Source organism: Rhinatrema bivittatum, chromosome 12 (genome assembly GCF_901001135.1).
Source record: "Rhinatrema bivittatum chromosome 12, aRhiBiv1.1, whole genome shotgun sequence".
Classification (NCBI taxonomy): Eukaryota; Metazoa; Chordata; class Amphibia; order Gymnophiona; family Rhinatrematidae; genus Rhinatrema; species Rhinatrema bivittatum.
This window is the reverse complement of record NC_042626.1, coordinates 22,266,350-22,282,985: the sequence shown is the minus strand read 5'-3', so window position 1 is coordinate 22,282,985 and position 16,636 is coordinate 22,266,350. Positions and strand designations below refer to the sequence as shown.

The window sequence follows — 16,636 nt, the reverse complement described above, 5'->3', positions numbered from 1 at the left end:
CATTCTTTTGATAAGCTTGCAGATATTCATAACCACCTTGCAGGTTCCAGTGGGTCAAAGCAGCTCATTTTAAAAAATGAATCTAGTCTTTTCATTCCATTTACAAACTGTCCTATTTTTAGGAATTCGGTGGCAGTGGATTCAGATCACCCAAAGCAGCAAGAGTGTGGGCAGCCAGCCGGGTGAGCAGAAATAATGCCCAAAAGTACTCTTCTTGTATTGTGTGGTACTGGTGCTTCACCTTCACAAGTGTAGAAGCTGCCAATATGAGATTCTTTGCCCCAAACCATGAGAATAAGGGATCACAGATGATTCTGTGATTAACGTTTTTGTTGACTAGGCTGACTAAAGCCATAGTACCAGGATCCATTCCTGAATATACCCAGATGACCGATCCTAAAGAAGTGCGAGGAGCAAAAACAGAATTATAGTTCTTTATTATCCTGTTAAACGGTCATGTAATGCCTCAATGCTATCCCCTTAGAGTAACCCTGTGGCCACTCGGAGGGTACTGCCAAGCACTGCCCAGCCTTGCCTGCACTTGTGCATGTGCTCTTACACTGGCAACCTCCCACCCGCCTCTGGGCAAGTTCCTTACTCACAAGCTGTGCCCTGGTGGTTTCTAGGGACACTGGGACCCCACACAACCTAAAGGTCACAGAATTCCTAGAAAAACATCCACAAACCAAATACATACAATACCAGGATTATTAGTCAGTCCAAGACAGGCAGAAATAAAAAAAAACTAATGTTTATTAACAAAAAGAAGGAACAGTGAGCGGAAAAACTTTAAATTTGCAAACAAGAGCAGGTAAAAGAACAAGGATTGAACAGCAAAAATTAATCTAAACACTTTTTTTCACTATTTATTTAGTGCCTGGGAAGGTCAGAAAAACAGCTGTCCACCTTAGCTGAACAGGGCCTCAGCGCAGAGATCTGCTCCCTCTGTATTCCCAACTGAGACTAGAGAGTTCCAGAATCTTCAGGGCTAGTTCTCTGTCTACAGAGCCAATCAAGGAACATACTAACAGCTTTCTTACTAATGGCCTTCTGTCTGAGGTTTCATGGCCAGGGTGTCTGGGATGTGTATGCAGTTTAGGCTTCCTTCTGAATCAAGGCAGCATCCAAAGCTTGTGCTTGAACTGCAGTGCAGAGGTCAAACACCACCTGCAGGCCAGCACAGAGGAAATGAGCTCTCTGGGGGAAAGTCACAGGCAAAACAATAAACCACAGAGGATACAAACCCCCTGTTTTGGTTCACATACCAATCCAGACGAGCATATTTTACCTTCCTACCAGCAGATGGAGACAGAACTACAAGTTTTGATACCACTCACAGTACATGGGTTGATACAGCAGTAAACCTTGTCAGCTGTGCACGGAGCAAGAGCGGGACTTTGGGGTGATAGTGTCTAGTGATCTGAAGATGGTGAAGCAATGTGACAAGGCGATAGATAAAGCCAGAAGAATGCTGGGCTGCATAGAGAGGAATAACCAGTAAGAAAAAGGAGGTTATAATCCTCTTATACATGTTCTTGGTGAGGCCTCCTCTGGAGTATTGTGTTTAATTCTGGAGTCCATATCTCAAAAGGGACAGAGACAGGATGGAGGTGGTCCAGAGAAGGATGACAAAAATGGTGGGGGGGCTCCATCAAATGACTTATGAGGAAAGGTTGAAGGACCTAAATATGTATACCCTGGAGGGGAGAGGAGGTGCAGGGGGAGATATGATACAGACCTTCAGATACCTGACAGGTTTTAATGATGCACATTTGACAAACCACCTCCATTGGAAAGAAATCAGTAGGAGTCACGAAATGAAACTCCAGGGAAGGACGACTCTGAGCCAATGTCAGGAAATATTTCTTCACGAAGAGGATGGTGGGTGCCTGGAATGCCCTTCCAGAGAAGGTGGTGAAAACACAAACTGTGAAGGATTTCAAAGGGAATGGGATAAACACTGTGGATCCCTAAAGACTAGAGGATGGAAATGAAAGAGTGCATGGGGGTAACTGGAGCAGTGGTTACTACCCTGAACCAATAAGCCTTCATACTGTTGATGCAACTCATTATTGCTCTCTGCTTTTAACAGCAGGAGGGAAAGGGGAATTAGTTTCAGACAGCAACCAATAAGGACATGAATTTTACGGTCTGGGAAAACAAGCATGGGGGTTACATGCTGATGCAGCTGTTACTACCCTTATACTTATGATGTAACTTCAACATTGCTCTCTGCTTCAACAGCAAGAGATAACGGGGAATTGGACTCGGACAGCAACCAACAGGGGCCCTGACTTTAACGGTTTGGGAAACTAAGTATGAGAGTAACTTGTACAGCACGGCAGTTGCCATCCCCTGATGATACATTCATAGGGGAGACCTGTATGACATGGCTGGTGCTACCATAAGCTTGATGGGCAGACTGGATGGACCATTTGGTCTTTTTCTGCCGTCATTTCTGTGTTTCCATGTGTTTCTCTATATTTCTCTATATCCAGTAGGTGTGGACATACCTGGCCTCGTGCAGTATTTGGAGGGCTTCTGGTTGATTGTCCTTTGGAGGTCCCTACACAGCCAAAGGGGTGAGGAAGTAGACTTGGGTATTCTCAGGGTTCCTGACATTGTGAGGAGTTCAAACCCCCTAGATGTTGAAATTTTCCTCTCAAGGCTGTGGCCTGTTGATTTCTTCTCCTCTTCCTCTGCCTCGGTTGCCTCCTCTATGTTAAACTCTGTTCCTGTTCGTACCCCGGATCAGTCCAGACAAGTGGGTTTATGCATCCCTACCAACAGATGGAGGCACTGCTACATAACCAAGAGTGCCACCTGCAGTCCCTCAGTATTTCTCTATCTCCAGCAGATGTAGAGGTGCAGACCTGCATTCTGGAGTTGTTAGAAGAAAAAGATTATATAAGAAGAGGATTTGGCCCCTTGAGGTGTTAGGTTCCTTCAAGGGCCATCTCTTGGGTGGAGCAGGGCAAGCAGGGGGGTTGGTAGTCCCTGTCCAGACTTGGCCCTTCTTGACAGGGAGGGTAGATAGCCAGGTTTCCTGGTTCCCTCTCCTCTGGGCCCTTCACTCCCTCAGTGAGCCTGGCTCCTCAGCCTCCTCTCTCCAGGAGCAGGGGAGTAATTCTTTCCCTTTTGTTCTTTGTGGCCTGTCTCTTTAATTTAAAAAAAAAAAGAAGAGAATTGGTGTGGCAGCAGTAGCGTTCTGTGCAGGGCTGAGGAGCGGGTAAGTGTTTGTTTTTCCTGCCAGGAGGCAGGAGGGAGCGGTCCGAATTGCCTGCCTTCGTCAAGGCCGAGTGAGGAATTTCAGCACCAGAAAGCGATGGGAGCGATTACGTCAGCAGTTTATTTTTAGGCCTGACTGCATGTGCAGGCCCAAACTGCCCCACCCTGCCAGCTCCCGCACAGCAAACCTAGAATTGATCCTCCCATGTGAGAACACATATGCCACCTCTTTAGAATTCCCTTCTATGATGGTGATGCGCGGTGCCTCAGAATTTCAAGATGTGCTTACTAGAGATGTGCATTCATCCCATCCATTTCAGCAGGTATATCTCTACCTCACTGACTTTCTAGTACCTGCAGGAAAATGGATAGTATGCATGTATTTTAATGAGATACACGCATACTATCCACTTTCTTGCGCATACCCACCGAAACAGATATAATGAATGCACATCCCAGAAGAGCAGAATCTCCTTCACTAGATGCAACAGACTTTTCTGAGACTGCAACTCTTTTCTCTTCATTCTCTGTTGAGTCTTTGTATTTTTTGAAAGAGTAAAGATCTGATTTATATTTACCTTTCTATTCTACTCATGATTTTATAGACCTCTCTCATATCCCCCCTCAGCCGTCTCTTCTCCAAGCTGAACAGCCCTAACCTCTTCAGCCTTTCCTCATAGGGGAGCTGTTCCATCCCCTTTATCATTTTGGTCTCCCTTCACTGTACTTTTTCCAATGCAACTATTTCTTTGTTGAGATGATAAAAGTACAGACAATTCAGCAATGTATTTGTTGGGACAAACGAAGGGAGCAGACTTGTTAGTCCCTTCTCTTCTTCAAGCATCCCCTTCCCAAAGGGCAGGGTAAGAGAGAGAGGGCCTTGGAGTGGCTCCTATTTCCAAAAAGTTAATTATGAAAGTTGTACTGTTCATTTGATGTTCTGCTGGTTAGTTGATTGCTTTAACAAAGATTTACTGAGAAAGTTTACTGCTGTACCAGCTCATATCCTGTGAGAGATGTCACGGAAAATTGCCTACTGGCATAACCCACTCATCTGGACTGGTATGATGAGATTAAAGGAAAGGGAATTAACACTTAAGATTACATTTCTCCTGGTTAGTTACAGTCAGCAACTGAACTAACACAAACCACTCCAATTGCCAGGTGTTCCCTGTGTGTGAGTGCTGTGCAACACTCACTAGTCCCTTTCTCATGGCTTAGGTTGTATTTTTGAAATATGTTTAGCTGTTTGTACCTCTTGCTATATCAGTGCTTCTGTGTCTTTCCTCGGATCTGGAAGTTATTATTACAGTAAATGCTTTTGAAAGCTGCTCCAACTTTGAGTCCCATTATTTTGGACTGAAATAAGTTAGTGGTTCCTTGCTGCTTATGGGAAATGCTAACAGCAGCAGTGCATGGCACTCTGGTGTATATTCAGTGCATCAAAGCCCAGTTATAGAGGAAGCATCTCTTTGGGGGGGGGGGGGGGGAGGTGGTGGGAACTGAAGTCCATGATACCTTTGAGCCTGCCAGCTGTGGTGCCAGCTATCATCGATTGGAGTGAATCAAAATTCCAGTCTCTCACCACCTGCTTTGTGGTAAGGTATCTGTTAACACTGAATAATCTGTTTTGGAAGGGAAGGATTGTAGCAATATCTTGTTTAGAATCTGACTTTTCCCATCCTTATGTTTTTAAGGCAAATTGCAGTCATACTGGAGTCTCGATCTATTCAGAAAACAGCTAACACAAGTGAGCAAGAGAATGCAGGTAAATCACTATGCTGAGCAGTGTGCTGAGGCCACCACACTGCTGCTTTGGGTACTGAGGACTGTGCAGTGTTTATCTGAAACTTTCAAAACTACCCCCACTTCCCTTCCATTAGGGGTCTAGTTTCTCTTACTGTGGGTGAAGTGCCTGAAAGGTGTCTCTGGGCTGTGTTTGTTTACTGATTTTCTTTCTAACTTGGTGAGCCTTCTGTTAGAGCAGGAAGTCTGCATTATAGTGCATTGATCTTGTCCGTCTACCCTGTTTCCCCTTCCCTACTTAGAGCCCAAAGCATCAGAGGAGGAGCAGGAAGAGACCTTCAGCTCCCCACTCATGTTCTGGCTGCAGCAGGAGCAGAAAAGGAAGGAGAGTCTGTGTGAAAAGAAACCAAAGAAAGGGCTGGTCTTTGAGATTTCCAGCGATGATGGCTTCCAGATCTGTGCAGAAAGCATCGAGGGTGAGATCTGTATATTGCTGAAAGGCAAAGGTTTTCTGACTGCAAGATCTTGGTGTACTGCAAGGCTTTGCTGTGTTAGTTTTGTGCCTGATTAGAGGAGCTTCCTGGTGTTTAGAAGTAGGTTCAGGGTACATTGAATATTTTTTTTCTCGCGTATGTATTGACTGAATTCCTGAACTCTGTTTCTCCTCCTTCCTCATTGATCTTATCACTGACTTCCTGGGAACTGAAGGCATATTTCCCTGGATCTCTCTGTACTGCTGACCTTGACACTGTAAGATGAGCGTTTTGGTCTGACCTGAACCTCATAGGAAGTGTACTTTCTTCCATCCGTATCTGGGCTGGAGTAAGGGCAGCTGAGTCGCATTTAGGCTTACTAAGCAGTGACCTTTGGAAGAACCTCAGACACTTAAATATAAGTGTTTATAATCAGTTCTTTCTGTTTTATGAAGTTGTCATTTTCTGGTCTGGTTTATAAATGGGATGATTTGGCTGTGTCTTTCAGATGCATGGAAGTCATTGACTGATAAGGTTCAGGAAGCTCGTTCCAATGCACGATTGAAGCAGCTCTCATTTGCAGGTAACACCTCCAGCACTGCTCCCCGTCATATCCTGTGCAAGCAAACAAATATAATAATGTGAGACTTTTTTATGCCTATGGCTCTGCATTCAGCAACATGGGGCTAGGGAGGAGAAAGCAGATGGATATGTATAAGGTCCATTTTCTTTCTCAAACATTCACGCAGGAGTCAGAGGCTTGTCTTATTTATTTGTTTATCAAGTTTTATATACCGTCATTCGGTAATGCCATCACAACGGTTTACATATTTAAACAAGGGATATGAAAGTTTACAAATAACAAAAAGGGAGAAATAAGTAGAACAGAGAATATCATCAGGGTACAAACAAGGTCAATGTATAGTCGGATGAATGTATAGCAGGTAAGGTAAAGAGGAGTGAGGAAATATCACTTATCACTCTTATGGCTGCAGTGCCTCTGCTGGCCACTTGGGGTCATACCAGAGCAGTGTTCCGCAGTACCTTGTCCAAGTACAGGAAATACTGGAAGCTGACATTTATTTATTTATTTAAAATACTTTTGATATACCGATACTGACATGTTGAGAACCCTGCCGGCATCCCTGCAGTTCTGTTGTATCCTTGCAGGAAGCATCGTTTTTCCCTTGGTGCAATTGCACGGAGACATTTTCAGCATGTGAATGATAGCACTAATGCTGGTTCTTGGTGCTGTGCATGCGTTGCTTACTTACATTGCTAACACCAGTTCTGTTATCACTCCCTCCCCCAGGGGTTAATGGTGTAAGGATGTTGGGAATCATCCATGAAGCTGTTGTCTTCCTCATCGAGCAGCTGTATGGATCCAAGCACTGCCGCAACTATAAATTCCGATTCCATAAACCCGAAGAGGCAAATGAGCCGCCCCTCAACCCCCATGGGTCTGCCCGGGCAGAGGTGCATCGCAGGCAAGTGGTGATTCATTCCTATGCCAGGCCTGCTAGGTTATCCTTGGGAGCCCAGAACAGGAGACCTGAGGTGTTTGGGGGAAGGAAAGCTTTGCATGAGAAGGGAATGGAGGGTCTTCCATGAGCTAGTTTAACAGTATATTTTTCTACTTTCCTCATTTCTGCAGGAAATCGGCATTTGATATGTTTAATTTTCTGGCCTCAAAGCATCGGCAGCCCCCAGAGTATAACCCCAATGATGAGGAAGAGGAAGAAGTGCAGCTGAAGTCAGCACGGTATGACATCTAGTTGGAAATTGAGGAGGTACAGGCTTGCAGAGTAGAGAGATACCCGATATTTCACCACTGGAGACCCCAAAGATGAATCTCTGTCACAGAGGGACAGAGAATTGTAAAAGAAAGATACTGACAGGTATCTTCCAGTCAGGACCCTGACTCCACAGAGAAAGAAAACAAACAGATAAGAATTTTAACCAGCATTTGCTTGTTTGCCTGTTTGACTATTAGCCACTGGGTAAATAAACTAAGGCAGAGAGGAGAAAACCAACTTTTCCCAAAGAGCAGCTGTCAGAATCGCCCAAGGAGAGAGTCCATAGGACAGGGCTAGGCACCATCCAGGAACGAAGGAAGAATTTGGAGCACTGAGACATTTCTAAATGGAGAACAGAAGAAGATAGTATCAATAGAGAGGAACTCGACTAGAGAATGGAAGAACAAAAATTAGGATTTCAGTCTTGGATTCAATTACCATTAGAAGATGAAATCTTTGTTACCCTCTTTATATTGTGGCTTTATTTTTTGCTAGAGAGAGTGGGGTGGTCTGAGCCACGGTTCTTGATTGCTAACTGTACTATATATACTGATATATTTTTAATGTATTACGATGTAAGACTATTTGATGTAAATAGCCTTGAGTCAAACTTTCATTTGAGGAAGGCAGTATATAAGTGTAACATAACATAAATATTTGACCTCCCAGTTAGTCGCAGAGTCAAGCAGATGCTTTGAATTATTTTTATCTTGTTCCAGGAGAGCCACAAGCATGGATCTTCCCATGCCCATGAGATTCAGACACCTAAAGAAAACATCCAAGGAGGCAGTGGGAGTATACAGGTAATATAACAGCTGGAGATAATGTGCCCACACGGAGGATGGTGGCAGCAGTAACGAGCTGGGGAGACAGTGTATGTGTGTGTGTTTGTGCACACACAAAGTGATGGTAATGATGAGAAGCTGGGGAGAAACAGTGTGTTTGCATACAACAAACTAAGGACTGATAGCAGTATTGGCTCAGCTGTGTTGTCTGTCCCTAAATACATTACCCCCTCTCTGCAGATCCCCGATTCACGGCCGTGGTCTGTTTTGCCGGAGAAACATCGATGCTGGTGAGATGGTGATTGAGTACTCTGGCAACGTTATCCGCTCCACCCTTACCGACAAACGGGAAAAGTACTACGACAGCAAGGTACGACAAGGCATCTTTGAAAGTTCCTCGCAAAAGCATGAGGCAGGATGAGTTGCAAAGGTTTTACTATATTCTGAGAGGCTGTAAAGCAAAGAATCCCCTTGTGTCCCAGGAGGGTGAATGTTTCCAGTTTCAAGCTTGTTCCTTTGAACTTCTTACTTTTTAGCCTAATTTCCATGGAAGATCATCCTCTCCTGCCACCTTCTCCCCTTCCCCTGGTTCATCCAGTTTCACCCCAAGCTTGCTCTTTTCATGTGCCCCTGACACCTAGTCCCTTCTTTTCTTTTTATGTCCTGTAGGGTAGAGCAGGCTAGATCAACTGAAATTTCAGGGAGGCAAAGCATTTTTAAAGTTTGCCTTGCTTAGTGTCTGTGTTCACCAACTAACTCATTTCTTGCCTTGCTTCCTATAGGAAAAAAACTGTCTGTAGTTTTTAATGATGTACTTATCATACAGAAATTCAGAGCAAACTTCACAACCATGCACATCTTTGTACCAAAGAAAGAAAGAAACTAGATGTCATGAAATGTATACATGTTACCTTATTTTCTTTTCTTCATCAAAATATATAATTCCTGTGGGGGGATTATTTTTTTCCTCCAAATAAGATCAAAATTGTAATCGCAATCCAAATGCAGAAACCTGCTCAAAAATATCTGGGTGTGAACCTGCTTTTTATCTTTTGAGGTTGATACCTTTTAATGGATCAACAGAAACAAGATGATAGATGACAAGCTTTAGAGACCACATAGATCCCTTCTTCAGATGGGTGGTCTTGAAAGCACCTCTGAAAAAGGGACCTGTGAGGTCTCAGAAGTGTATGCATTTACAGTATTCTGTTGGTGTTTGAAAAGGTGTCACAATCCTCAGACAAGTCTTCTTCAGGATTGCTGCTCATGATGTTTCATGACTCAGCTGCTCACAGGCCAGTCTAGGTGCCTGCTAGCAAATGGAGACAGCAATAGGTTTGCTGATGTTGCCCTATATAGTGTCCTGTGCTGACATCAGCCTGGGCTGGATAAAGATGTTTGGCAACCATAGTGGCTACTGCTAGGGTGACAGACATTTGAGTCTGATCTTCTCCTGGTTGAACAGTATAGGTGGCGGGAGGCTTTCAGAGCAGCATCAGGTAGGAGTCCTGGATTGAGGGCTGCTGAGTCTTTCCAGGCAGGGTCAGCAGGAAGGGTTTGTGTTTAACAGGGAAACATTTGATTTAAATGTTGAGTCCTAATGAACTGCATACGTCTAGTAGTAATAGTGATGGTAAAGTTGAATCTAAGTTATACTGTAAGAAATAACAGGAAGACAATGATTCTTCTTGCACCATTTGTTTTCTGTATACCGATGTGATATGTCAGATCAATTTGTCAGCATATAAAAATAAACAAATAAATAGTGTACTCGTTTTGCCCCTTTTGAGCAGTGCTGACCCCTGTTCTTCCTTTTCCCTGGCAGGGGATCGGATGTTACATGTTTCGCATTGATGACTCTGAGGTGGTGGATGCCACAATGCACGGAAATGCCGCACGCTTCATCAACCACTCCTGCGAACCCAACTGCTACTCGCGTGTGATCAATATTGATGGGCAGAAGCACATTGTCATCTTTGCCATGCGTAAGATCTACCGTGGTGAGGAGCTGACCTACGACTACAAGTTTCCCATCGAGGATGCCAGCAACAAGCTGCCCTGCAATTGTGGAGCCAAGAAGTGCCGCCGTTTTCTCAACTGAAATCCCGAGAGAGGCGTCCACCCCAAGCTGCTCTAGCTGCAGGACTGAGAAGTGCCATGAGTTGCTGGATGGAGACTTCAGGGAACGAGGTGGGCCGGGGGAGCCTGAACAGACAGAGCCAGGAGAAGTCTCTGTCTTTGTGATGTGCCACACGCCTCACTGTCAGCAGCACGGTGCTGGACCTCCATTCCCTGTCATTGTGTTAGTTTCTGGGAGGTAACGTGATAAAGGAACCTGCAGGGGTAGGCGGGGCATCGTCTTCATCACCTCCGTTTGGAAAGCTGGTTGGCACAGAACTGTTTGGGAGTCACCTCGGAGTATCTTGCAGAGGCTTGACATGGCTGTGGGAAGAGATCAGGGGCCCAAGGATGCCAGCATTGATAGGGGCTGATCTCTGGAGCCCTGTCTCCAGCAGTATTCTTTCCTGCTGCTCTTTTCATTGGATTTCAGAGTCCATCATTTAATGTTGGTGTGCTATATATAATGTCTCCAGGACTTAGGTCGGGCAGCTCCTTATGGTGTTGGAGTAAGGCTGCTTCTTCAGGTCTTTATGAGCAGAAGGTACTTCCACGCTGCCACCCTCCACCCCTCTCTCCCTGTTTTGCAGGGCATGAGGCTTCACATTGTATTAGCCAGCAGTGTGAGCAGGGCAGGGAGCATAAGACCAATAGTGGCTCAGGCATGAGGCTGGCTCTTGCACAGCCTCTTGAGGGAAGGGAGTTTTGAGGGCAATTTTTTTTTATCATGTCTCTTTTTTTTTTTTTTTTTTTATTTAAATATCAATCATGCAGCAAAGTTGTAACTTGAGGAATTACAGTAGGCGGAAGTCTCTCTAGACTGTGTTGCTGATCCACTCCTGGGTCTCAGTTCCTTCTAAATACGACCTATCGGGCTCCTCAAACAGCACCCATGAGCAGAACACTAACCCGGCCTCTGACATCAGCATGCTGTGCTGCCTCCGCCACTTCCCTCTGCTCCGCCATCTGCACACTGCCCTGGCTAACCGAGAAGGAATGACACTACTGCCCCCGGCTCAGTTATGGGAAAGGGCTGGGACCCTCCCACTGGGCTGGGGCTATGGAGGATTCAGTTTAGTTGCTCCTCCCACCTTCCCAGCATCCCAGTAATAACATGTTCAGTTCCAGCTCATCTGTTTACACTTTTAGTATTTAAGATTTTATAAATGTAAATATTTTGTATATTTTTCTATGAGAAGCACTTAAATAGGAAAAAGCACTTATGTGGCAAGGAGGTTTTTAAACCCTGGTATTATTCTTATTTAAAAAAAAGAATGTTTTAATTTTTTTATCCCCATAGGATGGAAGTTATAGAAACTGTTCAGTTATAAGGAAAAAGTCTGTTTGTGTTGTATTTTTTTTTTCTTCAGAGATGTATATGTTGTTTGTGTTGTGGTCTCCTGGAAGCATGGATAGGGCCCTCTCTGTTCACATCTGTAATTGTTTGTCAGTAACCTCAAGGGGGGGGTGTCTGCCGGTGAGGGTGCCCTCTCCCATTCTTCAACTGACGCTGCCAACATGGGACCAGGCCACTGTCTGTTTATGGCCACCTCATTTTTTTTTTCTACTTTTGATTTCCCTCTCTTTGGTATGTGTATCCCCAGAACACTGAATGGTCAGTATCTCCGTGCAGCACTGCTGCCCTCTTCCAGCTCATCCTGCCATCTGCATTAGGCTGTGTGAAATCGCAGTTCCAGCCCACGGCTATCCCAAGGCCACTGTTTCTTTTTTTTTTTTTTCCATTTCTTGTAGCTCCAGGATACAGACAGGAAAGCCAGAATCCACTGAGGTCTAGCATTGAACCAGGATGCAAATTAAGCAGACCTAGTTGGGCCTTATTTGCCATCAATACAGGCAACTAAACTGTACCGTACGCCCAAAAGTTCAGATGCTGTTAAGATTAGCAGAATGGAAAAGAATAGAAGGGGCTTGGAATTTGAATGTATGTTTGAACGAGGTGGATTTTTGGTGAGCCGTACTGCAGTGCCTGACGTTTTTGTTACAGTGCTAGTATGTCAGAAGAGCCTGGCAGGATCAGCCAATCCAGCTGCCTCCATTTACATATCTATGCTGCTGCAGTGCGGTGAAAAATAGAAAAGCAAAGGTGTTTCAATCACACTTCAGACAAAATGTCTAAAATAGATACGCATGCTCCGAGGATGAAAAGAAGTTTCTATTTTATGGCTGTGCTCAAATCTCCAGTTCTTTTTTTTTCCCCCCTCTGTGGTGGGTCAGCAAAGACATACAGCTGCAAAAATCTGTCGTCCTTATTTTACTAGCCTCAAACCTCTCTTTTTAATAAGTCTCAGCACACTGAACAGAACACTGACCTGTGGTAGCCTGCACCTCATTCTGACAGTCTCTTGTGGCTAGTTTCTTTTCTCTGGATTACCACAATACTGTTACGTTGAGAACTAAAGTCCGACCAGCATGCAGGAGCAGGTTATGTCTCCTGATCTTAATTGTATTATGGTTCGCTGCACTGACCTGATGGAAGGGGTAGGAGGAGCAGAGTCTCTCTCAAACCTTGCCTCACCTCTCCAGAAGAAGCCGAGTACCATCAGCAGACTTGCGCCCTCCTGGCAGTCCTGGGAATCATACTGAATTATCTGGGGATTAGCCAGGATTGCCGTCACTCTATTGCACTGTGTGAGACCCCTGGTTTATTTTTATCTGAGGAGTAAGAGGCTTTTTTTTTTTTGTTTGGATTTTTTTTTTAACTTTTTAAAGGAAATTGAGAGCTGAATTTTTTATTATATTTATTTTTTTACTATAACGCACTGACAGTTTTCAAGCTGCACCTGCAAAATGCAGATTGCATTGCTGAGGAGTCAGTCCAGCAGTGGGTGCCAGGATCTGGCTCGGAGCCGAAGCAGGGTGCAGCCACTTACGAAAGAGCCTGTAGATCCTTGGTGTCCTGCACCTCAGGGGCCAGGACTGCCTTCCTCTGTCACAATTCCAGTTTGTAGGCATTGAGCCAGCATTTCTCAGCCATGCATGAAGCTATTATGTGCTGGGCAAAGAGAGCCTTCCTGTTACCCAGCGCATTCAGGGAGGGCAGTGATGTGAAGTCCATGTGATCGCAGTGCCATGGGTCAAAAAACCCAGCCTTGAGACTCTGAAGTTGCTGCTGTGCTAGCAAAGGCTGCATCACTCTGTGACCAGCAACACTGAACCCAGAGCAGCTGGTGTTACCTTTATAGACCCTAAGCCAGTAAAGGGATGCTTAACCCTGACCTTTACTTCCCTGCCATGTGCAGCTCCAGGTTGGAAAGGGAGGTGTAATGGGGGTGACACATGGGTTGGGCCTGTGGCGAGGCACACAGCAGCATTTCTCCAGATGAATGTATTTTTCTAAGGACTGACATTAAGATCATGTGATCTCAAATTACTACGGTGACACCAGAAAAGGTGTATGTGTGAGAGCTACTTTCTCTTCAGTTTGTTCTTTAGCTTTGCTATTTTTTTTTTTTTAGTTTTAAAATTACCAGAAAAGCGGGTCATCACAAAGGGCTGAAATCCAGTTTCTCTTCTGTTCTAATCCGTCTCATTTCAAAGCAATACAAAGACTCTTGTGTTCCTGTGAGAAATCATGCTATTCAATTCATGCTCTGAAATAAAGCAACCTTGCAACAGTTGTCAGAATACTATAAATAACCGTATACTCTAGATAGGAATGAATCTAGTATTTGCACCATGTAACAAAGCTCAGTTCTGTCCTGGTCTTTGGCTTTTAATTCTTTGACACTATATAGATAAGGATTGTGTTACAGTTGTTCGCAGAAGACAGAGAAATCTCAGGGCTTTTCCTGAAAGGGATGGGATAGTAGTGATTAAATGCAGCACATTTGAGGGTACCAATAGAGACCTAAAACAGGATCAGGAGAAAATGTGAAAAGCTGATTATTTGTAACATTGGTTGGGTGGGGGGAAGAGGCTATTGGCTTGAGGGAAGGCTCCCTCAGGCTGCTGCATTTTCCCAGCCAAGAGATTTCTCTGTCTCTTGATGTTTTCGGTCAGTAATAGTACTTTTTTCTTGGGTTTTATTTCTCTCTCTGATTATGAATGTTCAGATACACCTGCATTTATGAGAATTGTGTTTTGTGCTTTCTGGCATGTTTATCAAACCAGAAATATTCTTGTGATGGTTATTTTTTTAATATACAAAACAAACCAGTCTCTAAATAGTCATAAAGCTGTACAAAGCCTTTGCTTTTGCTGCAGAACCTCCGCCATTCTGTGCAAGAAACTTTTCCTTTTTCTGCTGTTCTTCCAATTCTCTCTTTTTTATAGGAAATAAAAGAAGATAAATCGAGTGTCAGTGTTAAATCCCTCTGGGGAATGAAGGAAAATTAAAAACAAAAAAATTGAACTTGTCAAATGCTGAAAGCTCTGCAAAAGACTGAATGTAAAAAAACAAAACAAAAAAAAAAGAAAGAAAAAATGTACATAATTGTAAAAAGAGAAAAAATGAGTTTTTAAACATGTTTATTTTCTATGCACTTTTTTATTTAAGTGATAGTTTACTTAATAAACATGTCCAGTTTCTTGCTGTATAATGTTTCCTTATTATAGACAGAGATAATTCTCATAGGGCATCAGTAAGGAGGGAACCATCCCTGCTGCCACCACCCAGACTTGATTCATTGTGGCTAGCTGGCTGGGCCTGGAAGTTCTGAAGTGGTCATCTGAGCAAGGCAATGTCCAACACTATTCAGTGAAGCCACCTGTTGTCCCTCAGGCCAGAAAAGTCATTGCAGGGGTCAAATAAGAAGTGTCTATGGCCGGAGAGGCTTCTAACTAAATTTTTGAGGAAGCCTAACTGTATTTCTGGTATTAGATCTACATAAAAGCATGCAGGGGAGAGCAAGAAGTTAAATAGGGCTCAGTGACTCATGACTTGCCAGGGATGGGGGTGGAGTTCTACGGAGCTGGAACCTTTTCTAGAATTAAAACTAATACTTTCTCTTTCTTTTGCTCCACCGATCTAGAATATATGGATTTGGATCCTCATCCAGCAGATGGAGGCAGATATTTTATTTTTATGACATCACATATACTTATGTACATAAGACAAGCGCAGTAAACTTATTGGTCCGTCAAAAATATTTATTGTATTATTCCAACATAGCAACTCCACATGTGTATATATACCAAATTTTAGATGAAAGGTCCCCCGACATGGACCCTGTGTTTCGCCAGTCTGGCTGTGTCAGGAGAGTCAAATTTTAATGCCACCAACCGGTGTTTCAAGCTACATTCATTCCAAGGGTGGAGGAACTTGGCCCAACTGGGAGCGCTCCCTTGGAATGAATGTAGCTTGAAACACCGGTTGGTGGCATTAAAATTTGTCTCTCCTGACGCAGCCAGACTGGTGAAACACAGGGTCCGTGTCGGGGGACCTTTCATCTAAAATTTGGTATATATACATGTGGAGTTGCCATGTTGGAATAATACAATAAATATTTTTGACTGACCAATAAGACGTTTACTGTGCTTATCTTATGTACATTGATACTATTGAGTGCAGTATTTGCTCCAGTATTTGTATCACACATACTTATGTCATGAATAGAACCAGTATAGCCAATGTTCTCTGCCTCCATCTCTTAGATGGACAATTGAGATCAGGACTCACCCTAAACTTAAGAGAATTGATATTTCAGGGGAAAATTTGGTATCTGTCTACCTTCTATATTGCTGGCATTTTTAACTACAGTTGGGCCAAGCTCCTCCTACTCCTCCGGTGTGAGGAAGCTGATAGAGCACTCTGCTCTTATTGTTTATTAAAAATGAGGGCAGCCATGTGCCAGTGTCTTCTGCTGAGTCTTCCCAGGCAGAGTCAGTAATAAAGATTTGAGTTTAGCAGTCAAACAGCAGGTAGTGGATTTAAATTTTCAGTCTTGATGAATTGCATACATCTAGTAGCACTATAGAAATAAGTAGTAGTAATGGTGGTGGAAAAGTTTAGTAGTGCTGTCCCCTGTTCTTCCTTTTCCCTGGCAGGGGATCGGATGCTCCATGTTTTGCATTAATGACTCTAAGGCTGTGGAAGTCAAAATGCTTCATCAACCACTCCTGTGAGCCCATCTGCTATGCGTGCGTCATCAATATTGATGGACAGAAGGACATTGTCAATTTTGCCATGCACTTAAAGAGCTTTTAAAGAGGAGATTACATTTTGTATACTTTAGAGGTAAGGCACTTTATCTGGGACAGCATGGTGGTTTATTGACCTATGGCAAAAAAAAAATAAACTGCCACTGCTTCTCTTATGGGAGTAAATGTAACTCACCAAGGGCAGTTTGTGCTCAGCTTGCCACGGTTCCATCATTGTGGGCAGAACTTGAAAAATAGCACAGTCCTTGAAGAAACAGTCTGGAGAGCAGGGTGCCTCCTACAAAAGGCCTGCAATTTCTGTCCAAAATATGGATGAAGCACTTGAGCCATTAAACACAGCCATGGAGAGAGCCATGGTGACTATTTTGAA

The 16,636-nt window shown here is 43.9% G+C and overlaps 1 protein-coding gene across 5 annotated transcripts in view; it reads left to right on the top strand.

Moving 5' to 3' along the window:
- Window positions 1-14,702, top strand: part of KMT2A (lysine methyltransferase 2A) — a 152,591-nt gene extending 137,889 nt beyond the window's left edge. For 2 of the 5 annotated variants that reach the window (XM_029574140.1, XM_029574139.1), the window contains 10 exons: window positions 123-182; window positions 2,499-2,582; window positions 4,926-4,996; window positions 5,277-5,450; window positions 5,956-6,030; window positions 6,760-6,934; window positions 7,102-7,209; window positions 7,963-8,046; window positions 8,269-8,398; window positions 9,854-14,702. In XM_029574140.1, the coding sequence (XP_029430000.1) occupies window positions 123-182; window positions 2,499-2,582; window positions 4,926-4,996; window positions 5,277-5,450; window positions 5,956-6,030; window positions 6,760-6,934; window positions 7,102-7,209; window positions 7,963-8,046; window positions 8,269-8,398; window positions 9,854-10,129 (1,237 nt within the window). In that variant the 3' untranslated portion in view covers window positions 10,130-14,702. The remainder of the gene's footprint in view (window positions 1-122; window positions 183-2,498; window positions 2,583-4,925; window positions 4,997-5,276; window positions 5,451-5,955; window positions 6,031-6,759; window positions 6,935-7,101; window positions 7,210-7,962; window positions 8,047-8,268; window positions 8,399-9,853) is intronic. The other 3 variants (XM_029574143.1, XM_029574141.1, XM_029574142.1) reach the window with 2 other exon arrangements.
- The last annotated feature ends 1,934 nt before the right edge of the window (window positions 14,703-16,636 follow it).